At 35.5% G+C, this 26,548-nt stretch overlaps 2 protein-coding genes across 4 annotated transcripts in view; one reads left to right on the top strand and one right to left on the bottom strand.

Moving 5' to 3' along the window:
• RALGPS2 (Ral GEF with PH domain and SH3 binding motif 2) overlaps positions 1 to 26,548 on the top strand; it is a 154,812-nt gene that overhangs the window by 91,366 nt on the left and 36,898 nt on the right. The window lies entirely within an intron of this gene.
• ANGPTL1 (angiopoietin like 1) lies at positions 1,202 to 22,713 on the bottom strand. Of its 2 annotated transcripts, none has more exons than XM_043485811.1 (5): positions 22,382 to 22,713; positions 16,446 to 17,291; positions 4,714 to 4,907; positions 3,269 to 3,539; positions 1,202 to 1,884 (listed from the first exon to the last, which is right to left on the bottom strand). In XM_043485811.1, the coding sequence occupies exons 1-5, from the start codon at positions 22,389 to 22,391 to the stop codon at positions 1,697 to 1,699; spliced, it is 1,509 nt and encodes a 502-aa protein (XP_043341746.1). In that variant the 5' UTR covers positions 22,392 to 22,713; the 3' UTR covers positions 1,202 to 1,696. The 2 variants fall into 2 exon arrangements, with proteins under 2 accessions (XP_043341746.1, XP_043341747.1); XM_043485812.1 differs by having other exon boundaries at positions 16,446 to 17,287.

Below are 26,548 nucleotides of genomic sequence, written 5' to 3'. Positions count from 1 at the left end.
TTAAGATTTGATAAAACATCAAGTGTGAAATAGATCGCCAGTCCAGGTTGGATGCATGAGACAAATGCTTGGGGCTGGTGCACTGGGATGACCCAGAGGGATGGGATGGGGGAGGGAGGTGGGAGGGGGGGTTCAGGATTGGGAACACATGTGAATCCATGGCTGATTCATGTCAGTGTATGGCAAAAACCACTACAATATTGTAAAGTAATTAGCCTCCACCTAATAAAAATAAATGAAAAAAAAAAAAAGATTTGATAAAACAATTAGATGCCTAATTTCTCCCGGAAATTTTTTAGTGGATTTTTTCTGGTTCTAGGGGTAGTGGAGAGGGACTTGAAAACTATTCCAAAATGACCATAGATAAAGCAGAAAATAACATCACTATAGGTTTGATGTTCTCTTACCTTCTTTCACCAGAAGTTTTGAGATGTGGCAGAGCAGAAACTTTGGACTTGATGTTGATGGACTAAAGTTGTGCAGATAATTATCTTCAGTTCTGACTGGTTGAGCAAAAGTCCCAAGAGATTCCTCTAAAATTTTTAGTTCACAAATGAGTTAAGGAAAGATCTGCTCTAAGCAGAACATATATTTAGAAGATAATTGTTCTATAAGATTGGTAGTAAAGTTGTTAATTGCAAAGATGAGCTAAAGACACACACACACTGGAATTAGCCATTGGACTAGTGAAACCCCTGTGGATTCCATTCTGAAACTGTTGAATCTCAGTATTGGAAAAATATCTAACAGCTCATTGAAGTTGTTTTAGTCCCACCCATAAGTATGCAGTAATGCTTGTAAAGCTGTCCAAACTTTCTGATTTGACTATCAGATAAACTTTTTCTAAATAGTTAAGATCAGTAAATTAGGGAGGGAAAAATATTAATAAATAAGCTTAGAGTTGTAGTTCAGTTCTGTAAAACCGTTGACTCACCAAATATTCTGCACATTTGTAATATCAGTGTTTTACTGATATAAAAATATAAAGTAGATTTTAGGAAATTTTGGTATTCATATGAAGGTAACATTGAAAAATTCATTTATATATATCTGTTTCTAAAAATTGGCCATTTAAATACTGTATACACTATTTTTGTATTTAAAAATATATATCTTGTGGATTTCTTCATTCTTTTTGAAATTGACATAAAATATATTGTCAAGAATTCAAATTTAATCATTTCATGTGAAAGGCATAAACTCAATTTGAAATAACTTTTATTCAATGCAAATTGTTGGCAAAACTAGAGTTTTTTCTAATTTCCTGTCTATTTTTTATAAATAAAATGTATGATGTTGCTGAAATCTTAAAATTATTTTTCCATTGGAAGTTACAGCATTCTCATAAAGGCTTTAAATAAATTGTTAAGGATCTTGACATGTATTGAATTTTGATTTAAAATAAAGCTAAAATTTTTTATGTTGTCACAAATAATTTACATTTTAGAAAACAAACTTCGCCTGTATTCAGTCAATAATATTTTTAAAATAACTTGGATTATAGATAATCTTCTACAGTATATTAAGGGAAGATGAATCTATATTCATAAATCCCCTTTTATAGTTACAGTAAAAATTCACTTAAAAAACTATATCTGTAGAAATGAATTGTGCAAAATAATATACATGTAACATTTACATTTTTAGGAACTGAAAAATAGAGTTCTGTGTCATTTAAATTGGAGACTGCGTCTCTTCAGTCAATGGGCTTGATCAGCATCTGAACTGCTCTCAAGGAGTATGAGCCACCTCGGTATTCGGCCCAAAATATCCCGTCTTGGTACTTGCTTCTGTACTGGCCTCCTCTGTACCAGACTCCGTTGAGATTAGAGTGTGCACAGGCATTGTACCACCATCCTCCTTTATGGAAGTGGGCGCAGTTTCCTTTGAGGAAAAAATATAGACATCAGAGTAAAAGTTTCTTCTAAGTGTGGTACTCTGTAAACCATCAAAAGCTTATTCTACTTTGAGAACAGTTTGAGTTTTTCCTGCTGATTTCAGTTAACCTTTATCTTCACAGTGTTGTTTTTTCATTTATCCTGTTACTGTTGCTTGAGTATGAACTGCTTGAAAGATCACTTGAATTGCCTTTTTTATTTTGCTCTTTGTTTATTATTAGCACATGCTTTTTTTGTTGTTGTGAGTGATTTTCTTTTCTGGGAGGCAGGGTAAATAAAATGCAAGTAGTGTTTGTATGTAAGAGAGAGAGGTTGGAGAGACTGGGAGGGGAAACGATATGGCGTTGCTAAAGACGGTAAAGTTGGGTAAAATTGATTTTCAAAATAGCAAAAAAATCTACATATAAAATTGTACTCAGTTCAATTTAGTCTCTCAGTCGTGTCCGACCCTTTGCAACCCCATGAACTGCAGCACGCCAGGCCTCCTATTATCAAATGAGTTTATGTAAATAAGGCATTTATTATGGTCAAATCTGTCTTCCTTTTTCCTCTTTTGCCGGAGTGAAATAGAGACCTGTGTGCTGCTTGCCATGACACAGCTCAATGTAAAAATAAGTCAATTTTCAGGAGATATCTCTTCATCAGAGCCAGAAACCTAGGCTAAAAAGGCAAAAAGTATGTGAAAATTAAACTTAAAATTACATTATGTGGATGACCTAATTGAGTCTTTCTAAAGAGAATATTTCTCCTCTGAATAAAGCTTTTCTGCTCTTCTTGGACCCCCTGCTCCAGTCATCTTTACCAAAAAGTGCCTTTACCCCATGTACCCAAATGACTTCCTTCGCTCCCTTCAGGACTTTGTTCAAATGTTACCTTTTTTGTCCAACCCACATAAAATGTCACCCATCCCTGTTCCCTTATTCAGTTTTACTTTTCCTAAAGCACTTGTCACCACCTGAGAAATCATTGTTTCCTTCCAGAAATTAAGTTCCACTTGGGCAGGAACTTTGTTCACTGCCGTGTTCCTCAGAGCCTGTAACAGTGCCTACCACATGGTAGGTGTCCAGTGGGATTTGTTAGAAGTTTTAGGCAGTTGCAAGTTTATTTCCAGATGACTAGGTTTTGTTTCCCATCCCATCCCATCAGGTTAGAACAGCAGGACTTTGTTCACAGAGTTCACGCTTTGGGATTGCCTTAGAGAAGAGCTCCTAAGAAGCTGTCTCTTTCATCAGGTTGTATTCCCTTTGACTGAGTCCAAAACAAACTCTTCTGAAAAGACTTCAGTGGCATATACTTTATAACAGGGTTCTATTTAGTGCATAGAAAGTGGTGACCCTGCAAAGAACACGCATCAGTTTTTTCTTACTCACCTGCATACATATCTTTATCTCTGTCCAGAGTGGTGAACTGTTTACCATTATGCCACATCATGGAATCCCCAGCATTCCCCTGGTAAGTCCCCAGGCGCAATCTATAGAATTCACTTTCTGGTTCCAGGCGGAAACTGCTATATTCTGCATAGACTTTTTTGTCACTCCAGTCTTCTAATTCAATCAATAACTTATAATTATCTTGATTGCTAAGCAAATAGATATTTTCCAGTCCAAGCCAATATTCTCCATCAATGTTTCCAAATCCTTTCTGTTATTAAACAAAGAACATGCATACATGAATAAGTGTAGCGATAGTAAGCATTTTATAGATGTTTTAAACACCTGATAGCTTAAAGATATTGACCATTTAAGTGATAAAGATATTGACCATTTAAGTGGTAATGTAATCTTCCATTTTTGTAGATCACCTGTTCTACTGAAGTCCCACGTAATCACTTTGTTTTGTTTTGCTTTCTCTCAATTTGTCAGCATTTATTTGCACAACTAACTCCAAAGTCTACAAATAAGATAAAAGCAGAATTGAAATTATTCATAGAAACTAAAAACATTAACTAGTACACTACGCAGACCCTCAAAAAGGGTTCCTGATTTCTTTCATACTCATACAGAGAAACAAATTTTTGTTCTAAAAGTATATAGGTATTGTCTCCACCATAGTCAAGTAAATAATACATCTAACATTTTTTATGATACTCAGTAAAAATGGTAGTATCTGTCTTAGAACAAATTATCTTCTTTAGCTCTATTAAAAATAAAATTAGTAATGGTAAGATGATAAAATAGTAATCTTCAGAGTCCCTTTGAAAAATTGTAGGTTAATGTTTGAAGAAAGTAACAAATTAACTATCCTATTTCCATAAATATTTGCCGTCGCAAGTATGCAGCAGAATATAAGTTTGATAAACCTGATCTTAATGCTAGATGTATTTTCAAAGAGGTTGTGTTCTTTCACTTGTTACTTGTTTAGAAATGTATACAACTTCTCACATGGATATATTAATGTCTTATTATTATTATAAGCAATAATACAGAGTATAGGACTTCCAAAATATGACCTTTTTTCTAAGATTGTTTACCTCTGATTAAATACACTTGATAATGGGTGCAGATGTGGTCATGAACAAAAAAGCAGTTGTCTTCCTAGAAAATGAAATTAGGATCAGTCTTTGCAAAGAATTAAATATATGTTTAAATCATCCAGACTGAAAGGAAACATTTTAAAGTACATCTTTAGTTTCCTTTTTACATTTTAATTTTGACTTGAAACCAAAGATGAGGATTGTCTTTTGGACAAATGCAGATAATGAAAAACATATAAAGAGTGATTTTTTAGCTGTGTATCTTATTTATTGCATAGAATGACTATTTTTGCAACAGCTGCTTTGTTCTACCTCTCCCCCAAGGCTGAATCACTGATTTACCTTATAATTTTCCCAGTTTCTGAAGAAGTTGACAGAGCCATCTGTTCTTTTCTGAATAACAGTCCAACCTCCAGGATCCAAACTGTTCTCACACCATAGTTGCATTGGTCCTTTGCTGTTTTCAGGTTTGATCATATAAATCCCACTGACTGAATGTCCAGCATCTTTTGCGTGCTGACAATCTTTGTATGGTCCTGTAATTAAAATTGCTTTGATTGCCAGGAAACTTAATAGGAAAAGAGCCATATTAAAGTAGTTTTTAGTTAAGAGTCTTACCGTTGTATCTTTCTTTACAGATACCATTTTTAATGTATTGTGTACACAAACCTTTAAAAGCTAAAGAAACTAAATTTAAAAAAAAAAGAATCTAAATAAAAGAATTACTGCACCCCCGCCCCCCAAGTCCCACTATCTGGAACATTAACTTGATTTTCCACTGTTCTTGCAAGTCTTTGTCCAAATACATATATTTTTGTATTGTTATAATTCTAATACTCAGAAAATTGGATTCTGTCTTTTTGTTTCAACAAACATTTCCATGGAACTACAGTCTCCATTCTAGCGCTTATGATAAGACACAATCTTTGATGTTGATCTGTCATGTTTACCTCTGCCATTAGACACTGAGGTTTCATCTGATTTTTGCTATTATAAGTAACACTGTACATAGTGTCTTCTTTTTTACTTCATTTTTTCATATTTATGAAAACATTGCAGAATTGATCTGCTAGACCAAAAGTGTGTGAACAGTTTTACAGTTCTTCGTGGGGTCCAGTTTATAGTTACCAAAATTTGATTTCAGTGGATCACACTAGTCCCTTGAGATACTCAGTGAAAATGGCATACCACGGTCAAGTAAGTTTTAGAACTGCTAAATATTATATTACCCTTTCAGAAACACAGTATACATTCACATATGAAAGACTGAGAAGCCCTGAAATAAACCAGTCTCCCAAGCTTTTGGAATCTTAAATTTTTCCTTCATACAACAGTTCATAAGAATACATTTCAGGAATGTTGGCAACATGCCTTTCTAAAGTGTTGTATCAATTTATATGACTAACAGTAATTTTCTTATTTAATCTACACAATAACCTTCTGATAGTTTACAGATGTTCTGTAGATGAAACAGTTAACTGACTAGTCTTTAAACCCTAGACTTAAGCCCACTTTTTTCTAATCCCAGAACCCATGCTCTGAACTGTTATGCTACAGTTGTTCCCATGTTATCTCACATTTGTATGAATTCACTCCCTATTTTTTAATCCACTGAAAAGTTCTTCATATATTTTAAAATGACAGAACATTTTGTGAAATCATTTGTAGAGTATCTGACTCTTGAACTTGTGATTTCCATATTTCTGATCTAAAGAAAGATAGCATCTAGTTTACTGAGCATTCATCAGTTTCACCCTTCTCCAGTGTTTTGATGCTTTGAATTTTTTCATAAGCATGTCAAAATATTAAGTGATTCAGAAATAAGAATTACCCTAAAGATCAACCCTAAGTTACCCTAAGAAACAATCGAATGAGTATATTCAGTTGTCAAATTTTATATTTTACTAAAAGTTTTTAAGTTCTGACATGTAGAATTTTTAGAAATTGTGTGAGAGTTTAGTCAAGTAAAATTCATACAGGAAAATCTGTACTGTAAGGATAATAGGATTGTTGAGATTTTGAGGAATGTGTTTTCTGTACTGTGCGAAGTATATACAAGGTCCCTTATGGGGCCTTGTTGGGGTAGATTTAATCTCATTAAATAAATAGTTACACAGCTACATCATTAGAAGGGATTCGTAGAAACTGTAAACTCTTCCCTCTGGATTATTCCTTAAGGACGGAGACTGTCTTTATTTTTCTTCTGACTTCATGTCATCAGTGTTTGAACTGTTAAGTAGACTGTCAGTTTTTTGTTAAGCAAATGAATCAAAGTTGCTCTCACATTTTAAATACAGGGATATTGAAAACCACACACAAAAAGAAGAGATGATCAATTTCACTAGTCCATATTTTTATTGTGTTTCATTTATACTTCTCTGTTTCAGGTTTTTAAAAATTATTATAATGACTGTAAGCACTACTGATTGCTACTAAACATTTATAGAAACTGGAAATACATAATGCTGCCTTTCTTGAGTTATATTTAAGTATTAAATTTTTTAGTTCTAGAGCTTCAATTAGATTATTTTTTATTGTTTTTATTTCTCTTCTGAGATTCCAGTCTTGCATTTATTATGGACATAGTCTCCTTTAAGCTGTAATAACTACTTTAAAAATTCTTGTTGCTTCTATTTCTAGTTTGTAGAGAGCTCTTACCATGAATGGATTTAGGATTTTGTCAAGGCTTTTTATTTATCTACTGACATGATGATATGGTTTTTCTTTTTTTATTTGTTAATATGATAAATTCCATTGATTGTATTTTTAGTGTTAAACCAACCTTTCATTCCTGGGATAACCTCAACTTGGTCATGTTATATTATTGTTTTTATATATAGCTTGATTTGTTAAGATTTTGTTAAGAATTTAAGCTTTTATAGTCGTGAGGATATTGGTTAGATTGTGAAAGCTCATAAATGGTTTCTTAAGCTAGGGAGGGCTTTTCTAAAAATAATGTTTGCCCTTTTCACACTAGCTGTAAATTAGATCACATTCCATTTAAATGCAATGTGAATTATTTTTACCTGTCCACCTTCTCAGTTATTGAATTTAAATTACAAAGTATTCATAGCCTTTAACACAGTGCTTAATAAAATAGTCATCAGTAACTTAGTTCCCTTTTCTTCTTTGTTGCTGACCTTTACACATAGTAGTAACTTATTTAATAATTTAAGTAGCTTGTGTAATAAATATGTTTGTTTTATTAACAGATTTAATGTGGCTATTCAAAGATGAATGTACAGTCATTTCTATTGTAGAAAAATAGTGTATTCCTGAAAAACCTCATGTTCTACAAAATCATGCACTAAAATAACAGCTAATGTTAGCTGTTAACATATTTTGTGTTCATCTGCAGTTACTGTTTTGTGGCACAGAACTTTACTATGCTTGGATAAAATCCCATGTGAACCAATTTGACCACTTTGTTTTACTGATGTTATTCACCATTTTTTTTTTAACCAGTCATGTATGAGCTACTTCATGTCACAGAAGCATGCACTGTAGTCAAGTCAGAGAAGGGTAGAGAAGTTTAAATGAAGTATGATTTCCAGGTCCAGTCTTAGATTATCTTGTGTAATGCATGGTAACATGTTTTATTTGTTTACTTGTGGGTGAGAACTGTAGTCTTCATATCCAGTTTAACTGTGTATCTAGTTTAACTCACTTCAGTGCTCAAATATTTGTTGAATTAAATGATTCCTGGCAGCCACAGTGGTTTCCTTGGTTCTGTCTTTTCTGCATCTGCAATAGGCTGGAAACTGTGTTAGGCTCCAGGGATAGAGAAACAGCCATAGAGTCCAGGGGGAAGTGGGGAGAGAAGACTCCACTGTAGCTTGATGAGTCTGCCGATAGTCAGCAGGGCACACAGGAAACCTGGCTGAGAACTAGCTAACCCCGACCTGTGGGGAAGCCGTGGTGTTGGCTCCATCTGCTGAGGCATGGAGACAGAAGAGAGCTTGATGAACCAGGGGAGTCAGAAGTTCAGCATGTCTGAAATATCTGTGGTGGAGGGTGGCTCTTAGAGCTCTTGAGGTCGGTTGCAGGGTTGAAATTGATTTTGTCAGTCTGAGAATGCAGTTGTCATAGTTGTTTACAAAATTAACCAGATTTTTCCTAAGTTGTCACTTTCAGAACAGTCAAGACTATCTGAGGAGCACTGGTTTTAAAACTTACATCAGTGTTATAGTTAATACACACATGAAGTGTTTTTGTTGCAATACATACAGATATTTCTCTCATTTCATAAGTGTGCTTCTTCTGTGAATGTCATCTTTGTAAACGTTTGCTGTGTACTCATTTGAGTATAATTTTGACAGTTTACATTTTATATTTTACTATATATATTCACAAGTTGGACTATCATTAGATTATTTGAATTGCTGTAAAACATTTTTAAGTATCAAGGTTTTGAATCTTGACAGGGTATTTGTAGAATGCTATTTGTTTCTCTTCTGCTATTTAATAGGCCCTCAGATATTTAAGCAAATTGATGAGTTCCTGGGTTTTCTAGATACAGCTTTGATTTGATAAGATTTCAGTTTATGCAAATTTAAAATTATCTTCAATTTTAATTTTCAACCCACTTTTTTGTAGTGAGCTTCATGTTTGCAGTTTCGATGCCTGTTAGACTTGGTTGATATAAAGGCTTAGGAAAATGTGGTAGAAATTCTTTTCTGAGACATGTGGATAAAATTAGCAGTATTTGCAGCTATTTTTTTCCTCCTCAGTAAAGATAATAAGTATCAGGATTTAGTGTTTGTTTATATTTATTTTTATAAATAAACCATTAACCTGTCTTAGCCCAGTGTATACTATTGATCTTGGCAGATACATTTTCTCATTATTACTTGCATATCTTATTTATTTTCTGCTATAGGATTAGATTATAGATCATTCTTATATTAAATGTTTTACTGCTTTCTCTTTACCATAAAAAATGCTTCCCAGGCATTCCTAAATGACTAGTAAAGTAGTACCAGCTCTATTTTTGAGAGGCCAGTTTCCCAGTTTAACTTGCTGATTTGTGTAGTATCAGAAATTAAGTAATATGTCTATCTATGGTATGATTCAGGAATTTGTTATTAGTCGTTTACAGGTATAGACTAGGAGTACCTTTCTTATAAAATAGGAGTTTTATTAAAACCTTTTAAAAATTTTTATTGGAGTATAGCTGATTTACAGTGTTGTGTTGGCTTCAGGTATACAGCAGAGTGAATCGGTTATACATATGCCCATTCTTTTTTTTTAGATTTTTTTCCCATATAGGTCACTACAGAGTATTGAGTAGAGTTCCCTGTGCCCTACGGTAGGTTCTTATTGTCTAGTTTATGTATCGTACTGTGTGTATATCAAGCCGTCTCCTAATTTATCCCTCCCCCCACTGTTCCCTCCTGCTAATCATAAGTTCATTTTCTACATCAGTGACTTGCACTGTAATCTTGAAATAGTTGTTTACTATGACGCAATTGCATTCTTCTCAAAGCGTGAAAATGGAATTCTGTACATTGAATTTGAAGGGCCAGTCTCTTTCTTCCTCAGTTTATTTGGTGATTAAAATTTGTATAAGACTAACAAAGTCCAGTTAATAGGTCTGATTCATCATATAAAGAAAAATACTGACCAGTCATGCCGCGAATTTCACAACATGTATTTTTTTTTAAGAAGAACCCATGTTTTGAACAGAACAGTGTGTTGAAAAAGACAAAAAGATTTCATACTTTGAATAGCACCTTTACTGGAAACCATCTTTATTTAACATACCTGTCCTCTTTCTATAAAGAAACTGGTTAATTACTTAAGTTGAGAGGAAAATCCTTTTCTTTTTGTTGTTGAATTTCTCATTAATTTCCTTACTTTGTCCCAATACTGTGTTCTTTGTGATAGGAGAAGTAGGACGAAAGGGATAACCAACTTAGAACTTTCAGATAATTGGTCAGCAAGTAAAATCTTTCGAGGGGTAAATTTTTTAATTGGATTAAGTATAAGATAGATATATTCAGCATTTCTGGGGTGGGAAATTTGAGGCAAATGCCTTCTAAAGTGATAATAGATTCTTTCTTGTAAAAATATGAATTACTTTGTTTATTAATCTATAAGCTTAAAATGCAGTTAGCAACCTGAGCCTCTTATTTTGAAGTTACTTAAGAATATACCAATTGTTTTTCATAACTGGTTAATAGAAGCATACTTCAGCCCCTTTGCTCAACCAGTCGTCCTCTTTAATTTAGTTTTTGTTGGTTTAAGTGTTAATATAAGTATTCCACTGCAACCAATTGCATTTTTCAAATTTACTAATTGAATTGAAAATTAGCTTATTATTCACTAAAAAAAGCATGTTTTTAGTTTCTAATGACTGCTTTTCAAATTTCACTTTATAAGATTGCCTTTTATATTCTCATACATGGCAAGGTATATATTGGAAAGTACACTCCAAAAAAATATGACAAGGATGGTCAGAGCATACACAAAGCTTATTTTCACTTGCATCACCTCATTTAGTCATCACAACAAGCTCTTAACAAAAGAAGCACCTGAGCCTCAGAAGAGCCTTGCCAGAATCCAGATTTCCTGGTGTGCAGGTCTATTCTCTAACATACTGTCAAAGAACTTTCTCAACTTCATTTATCTACAAGGAATGAACTTACAAATATGCCATCTGTAAAAGGAAAGTGTTGGTCTTTTATTAACGACTAACCCAGAAGGTAGCCAATGAACAACATTACCAGTTAAGAATTTTTTGATAGTAATCTGCCAAGTGTATAATTACATTCCCAAACATTTTGTTTTTCAGGTAGAGGGAAAGTAATTTTTCTGGTGATTATTTATTGTAAATGAACAAAAATATTCTGTTATTTGCCATAAGCTCATAGTAAGTTTATTCTCTTGAAGTGCAGTTTTCTTATAACCATCTTAAATGAAAATATAAAACTACCTGTCTTTAAGACACCTTTTTAAAAATGCTGGTAAGGTGTATATATAACAAAATGTACCAGCTTAACCATCTTTAAGTATACAGTTCAGTGGCATTAGTACATTTTCATTACTATACAGTTAATCTCCATATCTCTTTTCCTCTTGGAAAACTAAAACTCTGTACCCATTAAATAACAACTCTGCATCTTCCCCTCCCCCAGCCCCTGGCAGCCACCATTCTACTTTCTATCTCTGTGAATTTACTGTAGATACCTCACATAAATGTAGAATAATTGTATAGTATTTGACTTTCTGTGATTGGCTAGGACACTTTTTAAATTATACATACACGTTATTCATTTAAAGGGTTTAGAATGACCATGTACCTACATGTAGAGGGCAGTAATATGAAATTCTTGGTGCCAGGAGCATATGTGAGTTCAGCAATAGACATCCGTGTTTGCCCTTTTTGTTCAAGTACCCAAACAGCTGACATATTTTCCAGTCTGACATAAGAATAATATGAACAAAGATTTTAGCACATTATATATAAAGAAAAATTAGCAAGTCTGTTGTTGCTTGTAGTAGTTTATATTTGATAAGAATCACAGAATAGTAGAACTAGAAAGAGGTATTAAGAGTCTTCCAGTCCCACCAGTACTTGTTGTACAAATGAGAAAAACAGAGAGGCAAAGTGACTTACCCAGTGTCAACAACAAAGAAAACAAGTTTCCTTAATTCTGTGCAGTTTCCCTTGTAGCTAATTAATGTCCTTGAGTTTCAGAGACCAACATTTACAGGAAAAAATAAAAAGTTAATGTTTGCTTAGAACAACAAATAAGTAATGAATAACAGAAAAAGCTATGCCCATGCTTCATTTTTTACATTAAGGATTGGTTTATTTGGGATATATACACCATTGTTTCTTTTAAAGTAAGTCTGTTTAATGGGACCTTTGATATGCTAAATCCTTAGCATGGGATGTAACTCTGTGATACTGGAATTTCTGGGCACTGCAGCTCAGTGTCTGGTAAAACCTAGAACTGATGTGTCTCATTCTCCATAGGCATGGTTCGTGTGGTGTTGTATGAATATGTGAGTAATCATTTCTTCTAGAACCAGTAATAACCATCAAATTAAGATACTCCATGGCAGTCATCCCCATACTTATGTGACTATACATCCCATCAGTTTAAAAAAATTTTTTCACACACTTCAGTTACGTTTACTTACAAATTATATGTAAAAACTACTGGTAAATTGTATACATTAAAGGCTTAGACAAGACATCCATTTTTTAAAGAGAATATAAAAAAGTTTTTTCTTTCTTTATATATCCAGGTGATCATTCCACACACATCATTACCATGGAAATCAGAGGGCATGAAGATCTTAATAATGATCATCATTTGCCCAGTTTACTGGTTCACTAGCCTGTTGTTTCTGACAGTTACAACAACATAAAACGAATGACTGCAGTAGAATAGAATGTGTTAAAGTACTTTTAGGAAGGTCTTTGGAATGACAGCTTTATCGGGTGGAGAGGGAGGTGGGAGTGGGGATCGGGATGGGGAATACATATAAATCCATGGCTGATTCATGTCAATGTATGACAAAAACCACTACAATATTGTAAAGTAATTAGCCTCCAACTAATAAAAATAAATGGAAAAAAAATAATATCAAGTTAATCAGCATTTATTTAGCATCTGCAAAGGACACAATATCCACCTACCAGGAAAGAGCTTGTACTGTAGACTGAAGGCATTTTATTTAGGTGTGCATACATAAGTACTGTGTGTACGTGTGAAGATACCTAATAATTCAGCAGTGAATATAAGAAATAGCGTGTGTTTGTTACAGAGTGTAGAGACATTCGTGTAGGAACAATCACTTCAAGCCTGGGGAAGTCAAAGAGGCTTCAAGGAGGACTCGCTGTTGCATTGTATGGTATTGTAGTCTGAGCCTTACAATTCTAATAGGGAAAATGCATGGAAAATATTTAGAAGACAATGAGTTGATTTATTTTATTGAAGCAGATGGTTTTTGTGAAAGAAATCAATAGAAGGAAAGCTAAAGAAGTGGGGGTTGATTCTTTTGAGGAGAATATTAATCTTCCCCAGGCTAAGCAAACTGGATGTTTTCTGTTTGTAGTAAGGACCTGCTGGGCAGGCATGTGATGTGATCAGGATGGAAATTTGAGGCACATCTGTTGGCAGTGTAGAATATATTTTGATGGAAAGAGAAAATGGAGTTAAACAGATCAGCTGGCAAGCTCTTATATAATTCTTAGTGAGAATAATGTTTGAGTGCCAGATGCACAGTTTAATGACTCAAGTGTGGTGAGTACTGTTAATATCCCCACTTTACAGACGAGGAAACAGACACAGAGCAACCCCTTCCACCCGGCTAAGGTCACCCAGCTAGTAATCCAGGACGTTTCTGTCCACTCTCTGCTTTCACAGGTATTGTGGATCTAAGTTAGAGTTCTGGCTCTGAATAGAAATGAGGGACACATCCGTGAAAGACTGAAAAGCAGCGCAGGTAGAACTCAGCTGACTCCATGCATGGGACAGGGGGGGAGAGTCAAAGATGAGCCAAAGAGATTCTGAAACGGGTGGTAAAATCCACCAGAATAGAGAAGTCAGAGTGCATTTACTTATCAGTTTCACTTACAGAAATTTATGTCCTAAGAGTATAATTATAGAGGGGAAAAAAGAACAAAGTTAATTCTTAAAGTTAAAAGAATATTGGTTACCATGTTTATGGAGGGGCTGGGGAGAAAGACTTGAAGGTTCTTACCAAAGTGTTTTCAAAAGTAAACTAATATTACTACTAGCAACTATAAACTAGTTCCTCAGAAGTAAACTACTATTACTATAGTTTACTTCTGAGTATTTGGATATTCCTCAAGCACTTTTAAAAGTTTGTTAGAAAAAAAAAAAAGTTTGTTAGTATTTTCTAGATTTTCTTCAGTAATTATTGTTTTTACAATAATAATTATTTCTGAAAGGAGAATGCTAGTTTAGGGGAAAGATTTTTTTACAGTTTAGTTACTAATTTATGTATTCATTCCTCAAGTATGTATTGTAGTGCTTACAATATGTGGAATACAACATGCCACACCTAATCCTGGCTAGATGTTTGAGATAGAAAAATGAAAAGACAGTTCACTTTCTTTCAGAAATGTTCAGTCTAACAGGGAGACAGACATGCAGACAAATAACTTCAGTGTAATATAATGGAAAAAAACATGTTCAAGGCATTGCAGCAGTTTGGGGAGGGAGCCTTCTAGATACATTTGTTTGAATCTATATAGGTATAACATTTAAGACACTTTTCTAAGCCTTGAAATCTGCCAGGTTGACAGATAAGCTGAAAGAAGGCATTTCAGTAGAGGAAGCAGCAGCATGTGAGGTAATGATCGAATATCCAGGTGCAGATATCCAGCTTTGGTTAGAATCAGGAGGGAGAGCTCCATGCAGGAGTTATCTAAGCAGTGGTGATGCTTGTAGCCTTGAAGGAGACCACTAATAAAACAGCATCTTCGAGAAAGCCTTTTTAAGTCATAGGAGAAGGAAGAAGATGCCAGTGAAGGACCTAGAGAAGTAGGAAGAGTTAGAATGTTATGATCTGGATACCCAAGAAAGCAGAGATGTGTGAATGGTCAGTGATGTCCCCTGCTACCGAAAGACACGAGCACTTTGCAATGTACATACTTCAGTATTTTGTCTTTTTTCTGTGTTTTTTTTTTTTAATTATTTCTTAGTCTACATGCAGTCTTTTGTCCTGCCTTTTCAAAGTGAATAAACTACAATTAAATTTTTTTTCTTTTTTTTTTTTCACTTTTGGGCCTTTGGGTCTTTCCCTTTAAGAAAATAAATCAATTTGTAAAAAATTCAGGAGAATAGCTTATGAGAAATTGGATGTATGTGTAAAATAAATGTATTCAGACAGTTAGCATTGAGCTTACTAGACTGAAACAAAGATGACTTATTCATCTTTTTGTGGCAGACACCTTGATCAGTGACTGATAATGAATGAAAGGAGGAAGGGGTGGAATTAGAGGTAGAGATATTAGGATCAATTCTCAGGATTTTTGTGTTTTGAAGACTTATTTATACTTACATGGTTACAAGGTATTTTAGCTTTGAAAAATAGGTGAGATGGATACCTTTTCTTGGGCTTCCCTGGTGGCTCAAGTAGTAAAGAATCCTGCTGCAATGCGGGAAACCTGGGTTCGATCCCTGAGTTGGGAAGATCACTTGGAGGGGAGGACATGGCAACCCACTCCAGTATTCTTGCCTGGAGAACCCCCATGGACAGAGAAGCCTGGTGGGCTACAGTCCATGGGGTCACGAAGAGTTGGACTAAGCAGAGTGTACCTTTTCTTCTTCTTGAGACTGAGAGCAAGAGGCCTGGGTTTTATGCAAATGTTTTCAAGATAGAAAAGCACAAGGAACCTAGGACTGAGTAGACTTAATCTCAGCACAGCAGCAGTAGGTGGTGTGCTGAGAGTGGAGATAGGAGGAGGTTAATTCTAAGCTTCAGGAGCTACAGTTGTTGTTTAGTCGCCAAGTCATGTCTGACACTTTGCAACCGTGTAGATGGTAGCCTCCCAGGCTTCTCTGTCCATGGAATTTCCCAGGCAAGAATACTAGAGTAGGTTGTCATTCCCTTCTCCAGAGGATCTTCCTGATCCAGGGATTGAACCCACATTGACAGGTGTGTTCTTTACGTCTGAGCCACCAGTGTGACTTTAGGAGAGTGAGAACTAATTGTTACATGTTCCTTCTGAGGAAGATAATGATGGGAAGAACAGCAAGAGGTAAATGAAAGAGCTGTTTAGCAAATGTGAGGACCTAGCTGGAGACCAACAGGATGGCATAGAGGTTAGGAGTGGATTGTGAACTCGTTCCTGTCTCAGTGCTAATAATTTAGATTGTAAGAATTTGAATGAATGACTACTTTTTCCACAAAGTATACTGTTTCTAGAAACTGTTAGACTGAGAGGTGTATTTAAGAACAGTTCCAGTTTAATAGAAAACAAAATCAGAAAATTTAATATTCATGTAAAATTACATTACCAAATGAAGGATAGGCATGTATTACGACCATTATTTCATAAGCTATATTTTTAGCAGTAAGAGGTAACTCACCTTCATTGATGAAAGTGACCGGTGGTATCTTGAGAGGGCTTTTGGTGGGAGAAGTTACCAGGTCAGGCGGTGGCATTAAACCTCTGGGATAGCCTGGGTCCCTCTGTATCTCATTGCCTCCCAGCAGACCGGGAGTGTACTGATGACTGTTGGGAATGTGCTGTGGCACGACCTGGACGAGAGGAGGAGACACATGGGGGTCCTGTCGAGAAAAGATCCTCAAGCACTGTTCTTCCAACAAAGTGATCATCACAGACTGGTTATTGACCAGATCAGTCAAGGAAGCGTATTTCACCTCCAGTTCCCTGTACCTTGTTGCCATCTTCAACATTTCTGTGGTGACATTGAGGATTTTATTTTCCAACTGGGAAAGTTCAAGTGAATTATCCCTCTTTCGGATAATCTCATGCAGTAGTTGCATATAGAGCTGAGTAACACGGGAGTTCATGTTACGGCTTTCTTTCCTCAGCAGCTTTACCTCATTGACAATGTTTCCATCCACATCCACCACCAACTGCAGGACATCTATCTCCCGCTTCTGCTTGGAGAGCACGTCCTTCAGGTTCTCAAGATCCATCCTGGTGATCATGTCTTTAATGGTACCTGCATCTTGCCCTTTGGTATTGACACATATTGGCCCTGTTATTTTTTGTTCAGGTACCAGAAATGTGTATGAACATTTCTTTGCTTCCTCTTTACCATCTGTGGCGCGAGGGTATCTCCTCTGGGTTATTTTTTTAATTTTGAACTGTCCTCCTCTGCAATGTCCAATGCCCATTAGTAGGAAGAATAGCACACTTAGGGTCCAGATAAAAGCCTTCATTTTGAAATGAGGTTGTATGCTATCTTTAAAAAAGAAAAAGCAACCAATGAAGGGAAGAAGTAGAAAAGAATTAATATTAATCTACTTTTTAAATCAGTAATCTAAAAAAGTATCTAAGGGGAAAACTGAATATCTGTTGGTGTTAATAAATGGGGCCAGAATTAAAGTTATTAATTTCTTAAATTCAATATTAAGTGCCTTCTTATTTGTTTAAAAATTAGGTTTCAGAGAAAAGCTTTCCAACTGCCATCTTATGGTAATGCTTTTTGTTCCCCAGCTGAGTAAGCAGATCTTGGTGCCCCTGTGTTGAGGCATATGGTTAGATGCTCTTGGGGCTTTTTGAGACCCTAGTAAGACACTTCTCTTACCTTTAAAAAGCTCACTTGTTGTCTTAAGGCTCGGAAAATCGTACATAATGCCTGTAAGAAATTAATTACAACATTCTTCTCTAACTAGTGTGAAAGTGCCAGTCAGTGTTTTTTCTTTATATTGTATGTTTTGAATTAATTTGACCTTCTCTAATAAGTATCTTTTTTATCTGTCAAATTAAAGAAACATTTTTAGACAAATGTAAAACCAGAAAGTTTTAGCATCGTAGTTTTTGCTTGTTTTCATAGTATGTCCTTTGGGATTGGTGACGAATTTAAGAATGATAACATGCTCATAGTCATTATTGTGGGTAATCATGTTTCCTAAATCATAATCCTATATACGCTCTAAGTTTATATATGATTCAGCAGGTTCATTCTTCTAACAGAAGTCCTACTGAACTGCATTTTCATAAAATATTAATAAGTTTTTTATAACCATTATCAAGGAAAGAAACTCATCTGTAGTTGAATCTGATCACTGGAAAGTGCCTTAACAACCATCTCATATCATCTAAGACTTCTCTGCTCCAATGGGCGTGTTGAAGGCCAACGCCACACAAGTAGGTGATAATAGAACCAGGTCTAGAATTCAGGTTCCCTGGCTCCTTGTCAGTGTTTCTAGCCATGGCACATAGGCTAAAATGTGTGCTTGGAATGTTTCGCTTCTGCTGTGAAAGATAAATGCTTATTTTTTTATGGTACAATCTATAGAAACACTAGAAAACAGTAAAAACCAGTTCCAGGAAGCAAAGCTGCTTCCTTTCTCTTTCGTTACCTCCCTGCAGAGTAGTCGCAGTTAGAATGAGCAGGATGTGTCATCCTGTCGTCAGTATAGCCCACCGTGCTGCAGTGTATAGCCCACCTTCCTCTCTCATAAACTTGATTCCTGTGTGCTGTTTTTGAAGGATGGCAGTGGATATACCAAGAACTTTTCTATCCCATTTTCCACCCAATTGTTTTTTGATTTGGGAAGCCAAGTCCCAAATCGTTTATGATGCTACTAATAAACAGCAATGCAGCAGTAACAGTGGTTCATTTTTATTGGGTGTGCCAGGCATTGTTTAAGCCTTTTACATGCATTAAATCATTTACATTTTACCACAGCCCTCTGAGGTAGATTATTACAATCCTCATTTTCAAATGAAAAAACCTGGCATCCAGATGTTAAGTATCAGTACCTCATCCAGAGTCTCACTGCTTTCTAAGACATGGAGCCAGAATTTGAACCCAGGCAGAAGACTCCAGGGTTCATGTTTTTCATTAACAGCCGTATCATATGGCAACATATTCTGTCCTTTTTTCTATCACCAACACTACAACAATCCCTTATATTTATGTAGTGCTTAACTCATATTAACTGTTTGCATTCACAGCAGCACTGGGATGTAAACATATACCATTTTGCAGAGAATAAGCCTGGAGAAGCTGAAACACTCAGATGGGATTCAGATCTTCTGCTCTTTAACTCTCTAGACCTGTGACTTTTATCCTAGTTGTATAATAACTGCAGAGGAATCTTAACTTTATGTTCCTTGTCTTTCACAGTCTCTTCCTGCTTTGTATCTTTTTACATTGACCCATTACTTAATTATGCACGGGTACTTGTGGATCATTTTTATATCCCAAGCTTTTCTGCTGCCATTCCTTTCCCTCCATATGTATTCTATCAGTTGATAGTAGCATGTCTGACTTGATTATGAACCCTTCTAAAATTAAAGGTTGTATCAATAAAATATGGATTCTTCAACTAGAGTCATAAAGATGGGCTTCCCCTTTATGACAGGCTTCCCTCATAAAGATGACTACTACTTTCTAAAACCATGTCTCCTTCAGTGTTTTCAAATGAGTAAGGTTTGCAAACTGTGGAGTGATAATGAAAATAAAGAATGGATGGAGTGCAGGGAATTCTTTTTCCTTTACTAACATAAGGTAGGAGAGATGAGCATAACAATATTCCATATCTGTGTCGGAGGCCTTCTGTTTGCTGACAGATAGCCGGAAGCACACTTGGATGAGTACTTTTCGTTTTTTGTTTTCATCCTTTGCCTTCTGACATCAGTTGAAAACTTAGACCAAGTGTCTTTTATTTTATTTAAAAAGGACTTTTAGTTACTATATTGGAGTTACCTGTACCAAAAACCGGTAAAATGTTTCTTGTTATACTTGCAGATTCATAGGATTTAGATATGGTTTATTTTTAAAACTGCAGACAGTAAAATAGAAGCTGTCAGCCTCCTGGGTAAACGTACAGCATTTCTCCTGTAGTTAATGCAGCCCTTGTTCAGATGCACTCGTTTGTTTCACTTTGATAATGGAATGGAAATTCTTAGATCATAGAAAATTATTTTATCTAAATAATCTACTATGAAATAAGCTACCAAAACAAGGAAAATTCAGAAAGTACCATGAAACTTCAAAACATGTAGACTTTTCTGAGCAGTGTTCTGACTGAAGATCTTACATTCCTACCAGACACAGATCTGTGTAGAACTGAGAAGCATATAATCCAACTCTGTTGGAACTTTGTATCAGTGTTGTTACGGAAGAACAAAAATGTGAAAATACAGATCTAAATTACAATAGCTTCGTTTTGCTGTATTCTGCCTTGGCTCTTTGTGGGTTCCTGTACGGTTAAATCATAAGATGAATCACCATCTACCATAAGAGAATCTGACCTAGGATTAACATTTAAAGGGGACAACAAAAAGCTTATTTTTTAAAAAAATAAATACAATTTCCTTATCCCTTACAAAAGTCATGATTTCGTTGTCACCTAAAGCTGAATAAGGAACCACATTTCTTAAGTAGTAGACTAGCTACGTCATGCGTAAAGAATGAGTTTTTAGAATGCATTTACTGTTACCTTTTATGAAAACATTCTCTCATTTAATATTTTCCCACATATGTTCAGTTTTAAAAGTGAAAGATCCATAAATCTGTGTTACCTCATAAAACCTTTCTGTATATGTTAAAATTTTCCTAGGCCCCACGAGAATGTTGTAAATTAGTTACAGTATACTTAAGTTTAAATCTATGTCTGCTTGGTTGTTTTGGGGGGGGGGGGTGGAAAGCCTTCCTTGCTTTGAGTTAATTTTATTGGTACTATTTCTCTTCATAGTTGCTACATTGCCAGTTAGTAGAGAGAAGAAATGAAAGTCAAGATTTGACTTCCTTTCAGATGGTAAACGCATAGAGGCATTTAACTGGCTGTGTCGTGCACTGAAAACAGCATGAGGCAATGAAATTAAATTTATGAAGCACTGAAGATATCTTAGATAAAGAACCTCTAGATTGTGAATTATGTTCTGGGAAGAGACACAGGAACGATTTCATCCCCTGGAGATGTTTAAGAAAGGGATAAATAGTTATCTGGGTTTCAGATTAAATGCTTGCTTAAGGCTTCCGTGAGAACCAAGGTTTAATTGAAGTCCTGTACTTTCCATAGCAGCAACAACAGAAAAGAAAGAGATGACATATTTCTGATCCAATATTTCTTGGAAATTTTATCAGAGTTTCTTATAAAATATGTTTAGCAGAGATTGTCCCAGTATTTAGAGTTTTGAATCTTTAAGGAAAGGACATGAAAGTAAAGTTGAAGAAATCTTACTTAGCTTTACCATTTTTTTGCTTGTTGAAGATTCTTACCTTGAATTTCTTTGATTTTTTTAAAAGGACAGAGAACCCCCAAATCATAACAAACTTAACTGTCTTTGGTTTTAAAGCTCATTGTTGGTAACTAGTAATTTTATTTTTAGTCTTTAATAATACAGTTTAAACAAAGCTCCTAGATAGAATATTTAAGGAATTGTGTTCGTTGACCAAAATTGAATTTGTCTAAAAATATTATATACTTTTGGTCTTTTAATTATGTACTTAAGTAATTGTATCTTCTGGGTTCTTACTTTCTGTTGTTAATGCTGACCACTTATGCAATACTTCTATCACATTTTATTTCTTCTTCTCAACTATAATCTGTAAGGTTTCAGGACTTTTTAATGTATCCATCGCTTTGGTTTGTCACATAATTCCGATTGTAGCAGTTTTAATTTTTGTTACCCAAGCTAAAGTACTGTTACATGTAAACTTGAAAACTACTTAAAAGTTTGAGTTTTAGCAAGAAATACCATAGACTTATTTTAAAACTCTTATATTTAGGATTACTAAATAATAGGTTATATTTGATTATGCTGTGATTGGGGTATTGTTGCAAAGCCTTGCAGTTAATTTGATATCTTCTTAATGGTGTTTGTAGCTTTACTTTAAGATATTTTAACAGTACATGTAAATCACTAGCATACACACTGTAGCTATAAAGACAAACTAATCATGTTTATAACTATTTAGTTTGTATCCCTTTGTTCTTATCATTGTGCAATAAATCATATACATTTAATGTTAATTGTTAAAATTTCTAATGTCACTAAAGCACTTGTTTTTTGAAATCCAGAATGTAAAAAAAAAAAAAAAGAAATCCAGAGTGTATATACATCAGTCTATAAACATACACAGTAAATATCATTAAATTGAACCTCAAATAATTCATTAATCATCACAAAGTATATAATGACCAGTTTTATATAAAGTTGCAAAACAAAACCTCTTCCAGACAAGGCAAATTTTAGTATGTTCCAAAAGTCTTTGATTAATAAGTGATTTTGAAATTTCTACTACAAATATAAAACAATTATACATTTCAGCATACATAGAATTTTAAAATAAAAATAAAAGAAATATTAAAATACCTTTTTGCATCTGTTGATAAAGCAAGCCCAGAAACTTGCTGCTCTTACTCTTGCTTTTAAAAATCAGTGTAGACGTTTGTTCGTCTGTGACTTTAATGGCAACTGCATTTTTGTTTTGGACCGTTGAATCCAAGCTGTAATAAGGAGCTTCTTTTTCTTCTTACAGCACTAATCAATTGAATTTGACAAGCCACCTATGTAATTTTAAGTAGTAGAGTGGAAGTTCCTGGTCTGCGGGCTGTCTTTAATCCAGCAGAGAAAGCATTGTGGCTTTGCTCTGCCTGCCACATGGAGAAATGCAGTAAAACCAGCTGCAGCTGACCCAGATTGTATATACAGTACCCTTGAATAGTGATTCCCTCTCTTTCTCAGGAGACTCAAGTTCAGCCCACATATTACGTCACCAAAAATTTGCTGGAGACTAGGGGGGAAAAATCTTAGGATTTCCTCTCTGTAGCCTTAAATAGGGGTGGGGGTAGTGGCATCAGCAGGAGGTTGAACGCCTGCAAACAAGGAGAGACTGTGTGCAGGTTGAAGGAAGGGCACCATCTGGAAACAAACTATCATAGTTCAACGGGCAATTATAAAACAAACATGTGAGTCTGCTGCCCAGAGATCTTTTAAGTTGAATACTGAAAAAATAGTACTCAGCTTCACTTAGAAGTAGTTGCAGGCTGATGAGTTTGTTTTTTTATTACAAAGCTTAGGAGTGAGACTCTGTTCTAAAGAGGCAGCCTCCTAATTAGCCTCCTAATCCTAATTAATAGAATACTCTTCACAGCCTGGAAGAATTTTTAAACATTTTACAGAATTTGCCATTTTAGAAGGTTTTGAAATTGTAAGAAAAACCTGGTGTATATTTCTAAGATAAAACTGCTCATTATATATAATTATCAAAAATAATTGAAAAACTAGGTATAAAATTCTCTCAGAAATTTAATACTTCTTAAATTCTAATGTTATATAAGTAAATTCTGGTGTTAAATAATGTCACTTCCTCCTAGTCTGCAACATGACCCCACTTGTCTGAATACAGTTATTCTTATTTATGTTGTGATTTAAAAGCAAACATAACCCTGGCCTGAGTCATAGGGGAGAGAGTTCTGAGCCCCCCATTGGCTGTGGGAACTTAGACAAGTCACTTTACTACCTCTGACCCAATTCTTCTGCTATGAAATTAGGGTGCTGCTGAGAGAATTAGTAATTGTCAGATACCAACTATGCCTTTTTATTTCTTTAAATCAAGAATCTTGATTAACTCAGTGACTGAGGAGACACAGATTTAGACATCTTAGGTAATTTGGCTTAGGACTTCAGTACTAAGCTATAGTACTGGGATTTAACTCTCACTCCAAAGCATTTGGCCACACTCTCTCTGATTGGATTATACAATTGTTGATTGCTGCTTCTAGATAAAACTTTGTGGGCTTCTACTTTCTGTACGTGTTGTGTGCGTGTGTGGGGGTGTAAGTCCCTTCAGTCATTCTGTCCTCTTTGCGACCCTATGGACTGGAACCCACCGGGCCCCTCTGTTTTGTGGGGTTTTTCCAGGCAAGAATACTGGAGTGGGTTGCCATGCCCTCTTCAGGGGATCTCCCCGACCCAGGGATTGAACCCGTGTCTCTTATGTCTCCTGCTTTGTCTGGTGGGCTCTTTACCAGCACCGTGTGCTTTCCAAACCCTGTCGTTGCCTTACTTTGTGCTACTTTCTTTCTCAGGCCCTACCATCAGCTCTGTTTGTTGATCAACGTCCTTTATTTGAAGTCAGCTTAGTTTCTGCTTCTTTCACAGAATTAATTATTTCTTTAAATTCCTGTGACATGCATAGGTATAGCAGGGGTCTACTCAAAGGCCCATAGATGCTCACAACAAGAATGAAGCAGGTAATGTATATAGGTGAAGTAAATGAGAAGTAAGAGAGCAGAGGAAATCTGCTGTCATAATCTTATGACAGACTGACATCTGTAATGATTACTATCTATCCTCTTCCCAGCTGTACCTCGCTGTTGCCAGATCTCCCCATTGTTTTAAGGAGAAGGTCATATAGATACTTCCTATGTTACTTCCTGATTTTAAAAAGATTGGGACAGCGTCTAACCTCTGATTTATATTATGTAATACATTACTTGATCATTCAGTGATCACACTGTATTCACTAATAGCTTAACCTGGAGAAATATGATAGTGAACTCCTTCAGAGCTTTTTTGTTTAAGCAGTGTAGAGGTTTCTAATTCAGTTCTATTCAGTTCAGTTGCTCAGTTGTGTCCAACTCTTTGCGATCCCATGGACTGCAGCATGCTAGGCCTCCCTGTTCATCACCAACTCCCAGAGCTTGCTCAAACTCATGCCCATTGAGTCAGTGATGCCATCCAGCCATCTCATCCTCTGTCATCCCCTTATCCTCTCGCCTTCAATCTTTCCCAGCAACAGGGTCTTTTCCAGTGAGTCAGTTCTTTGCATCAGGTGGCCAAAGTATTGGAGTTTCAGCTTCAGCATCAATCCTTCCAATGAATATTCAGGACTGATTTCCTTTAGAATGGACTGGTTGGATCTCCTTGCAGTCCAAGGGACTCTCAAGAGTCTTCTCCAACACCACAGTTAAAAAGCATCAGTTCTTCAGTGCTCAGCTTTCTTTATAGTCCAACTCTCACATCCATACATGACCATTGGAAAAACCATAGCTCTGACTAAATGGACCTTTGTTGACAAAGTAATGTCTCTGCTTTTTTAATATGCTGTCTAGGTTGGTCATAACTTTTCTTCCAAGGAGCAAGCATCTTTTAATTTCATGGCTGCAGTCACCATCTGCAGTGATTTTGGAGCCCAAAAAAACAAAGTCTGTCACTGTTTCCATTGTTTCCCCATCCATTTGCCATGACGTGATGGGACCAGATGCCGTGATCTTGGTTTTCTGAATGTTGCGTTTTAAGCCAACTTTTTCACTCTCCTCTTTCACTTTCATTAAGAGGCTGTTTAGTTCTTCTTCACTAGTTAGCAATTCATCTCACTGACCAGGTTTGGAAAGTGGAATGGCAGGTGTGTAGGTACAAATTATGGTTAGTTTGGCATGTTAAATTGAAAATGAAAGTCAGGAGCTGTGCTCTATAGAGAAATTTGGAGAGTCATCAGCAATCAGGTGATGGTTGAGGCCTCAGAAATAAGATAATTCAGAAGTACTTGTAGAGGGAGAAGATTAATGACAGAACCATGGGGAATGCCAATTACAAGGGACCTGAGGAAATGGTAGAATCAAGAGAGGATGGAAGCGAGGCAAGTTCAAGCCAGTGAAGACTGAGAAACAAAGGGAGTGGTACAAATACAGCAGAGAGACTGAGCAATGGAGAGGAGGCCAGGGGAGATGTCTGAAGAATTAGTGTGAGAAGGTCATGTATGCCTTTGCCAGAGTAAGTTTCAGCAAGGAGACAGATGTGAATTTCACATGTTAGCATGCCTGGATCAGCAGAAACCTATATACTGTCAATTTGTGTATCAGTTGATACAGCTTTAAAACCCAATGTGGCACTGTCTTGTAAAGTTGAACATTATATATACCTGCATGTTTGTATAGATGTGTATATATCTCTCCTAGAGAAATTTTTGTACGTGTGCACCAGGAGACATGTACAAGAATGTCTATAGTAACAAGGAGGAAGGGGGCAAGTAACTCAAAACTCTTATCAAACAAAATGAATAAATTGTGATATAGTTACATATAGTTTATCCTCTTAAGGAATTACAGCTGTACTTAACAATATGAATGAGTCTCAGAAACAAAATAGTGATACAAAGCAATCGCAGACCATATTTCTAAAAACTTATCTAACAACCACTTATAAATCACTTATTGTGTACCCATTCTAACTCTACCAATATTATCATCTAATCACACATATAAAAGTATGATTTTTTTAAAGTGCAAAAGTAAAATAAAATGTGCAGGAATACAGACATGTGCCTCAAAAAGAACAAGGGGAATAATCTTAAAATTAGAAATGGTAGTTCCCTCTAGACAGGAGGCAGAGAGATGACACAGGGAAAGAACATAAAGATGAGGCAACAGTACTGATATTGTAGCTCTTACATTGATGAGTATTTATTATATTATTTGATAACCAATATTGTATGTTAAACTGTTAATTTTTAAAGATACAGTTATGATTCTCACA

Source organism: Cervus canadensis, chromosome 13 (genome assembly GCF_019320065.1).
Source record: "Cervus canadensis isolate Bull #8, Minnesota chromosome 13, ASM1932006v1, whole genome shotgun sequence".
NCBI classification, from domain to species: domain Eukaryota; kingdom Metazoa; phylum Chordata; class Mammalia; order Artiodactyla; family Cervidae; genus Cervus; species Cervus canadensis.
This window is presented reverse-complemented; position numbering and strand designations above follow the sequence as displayed.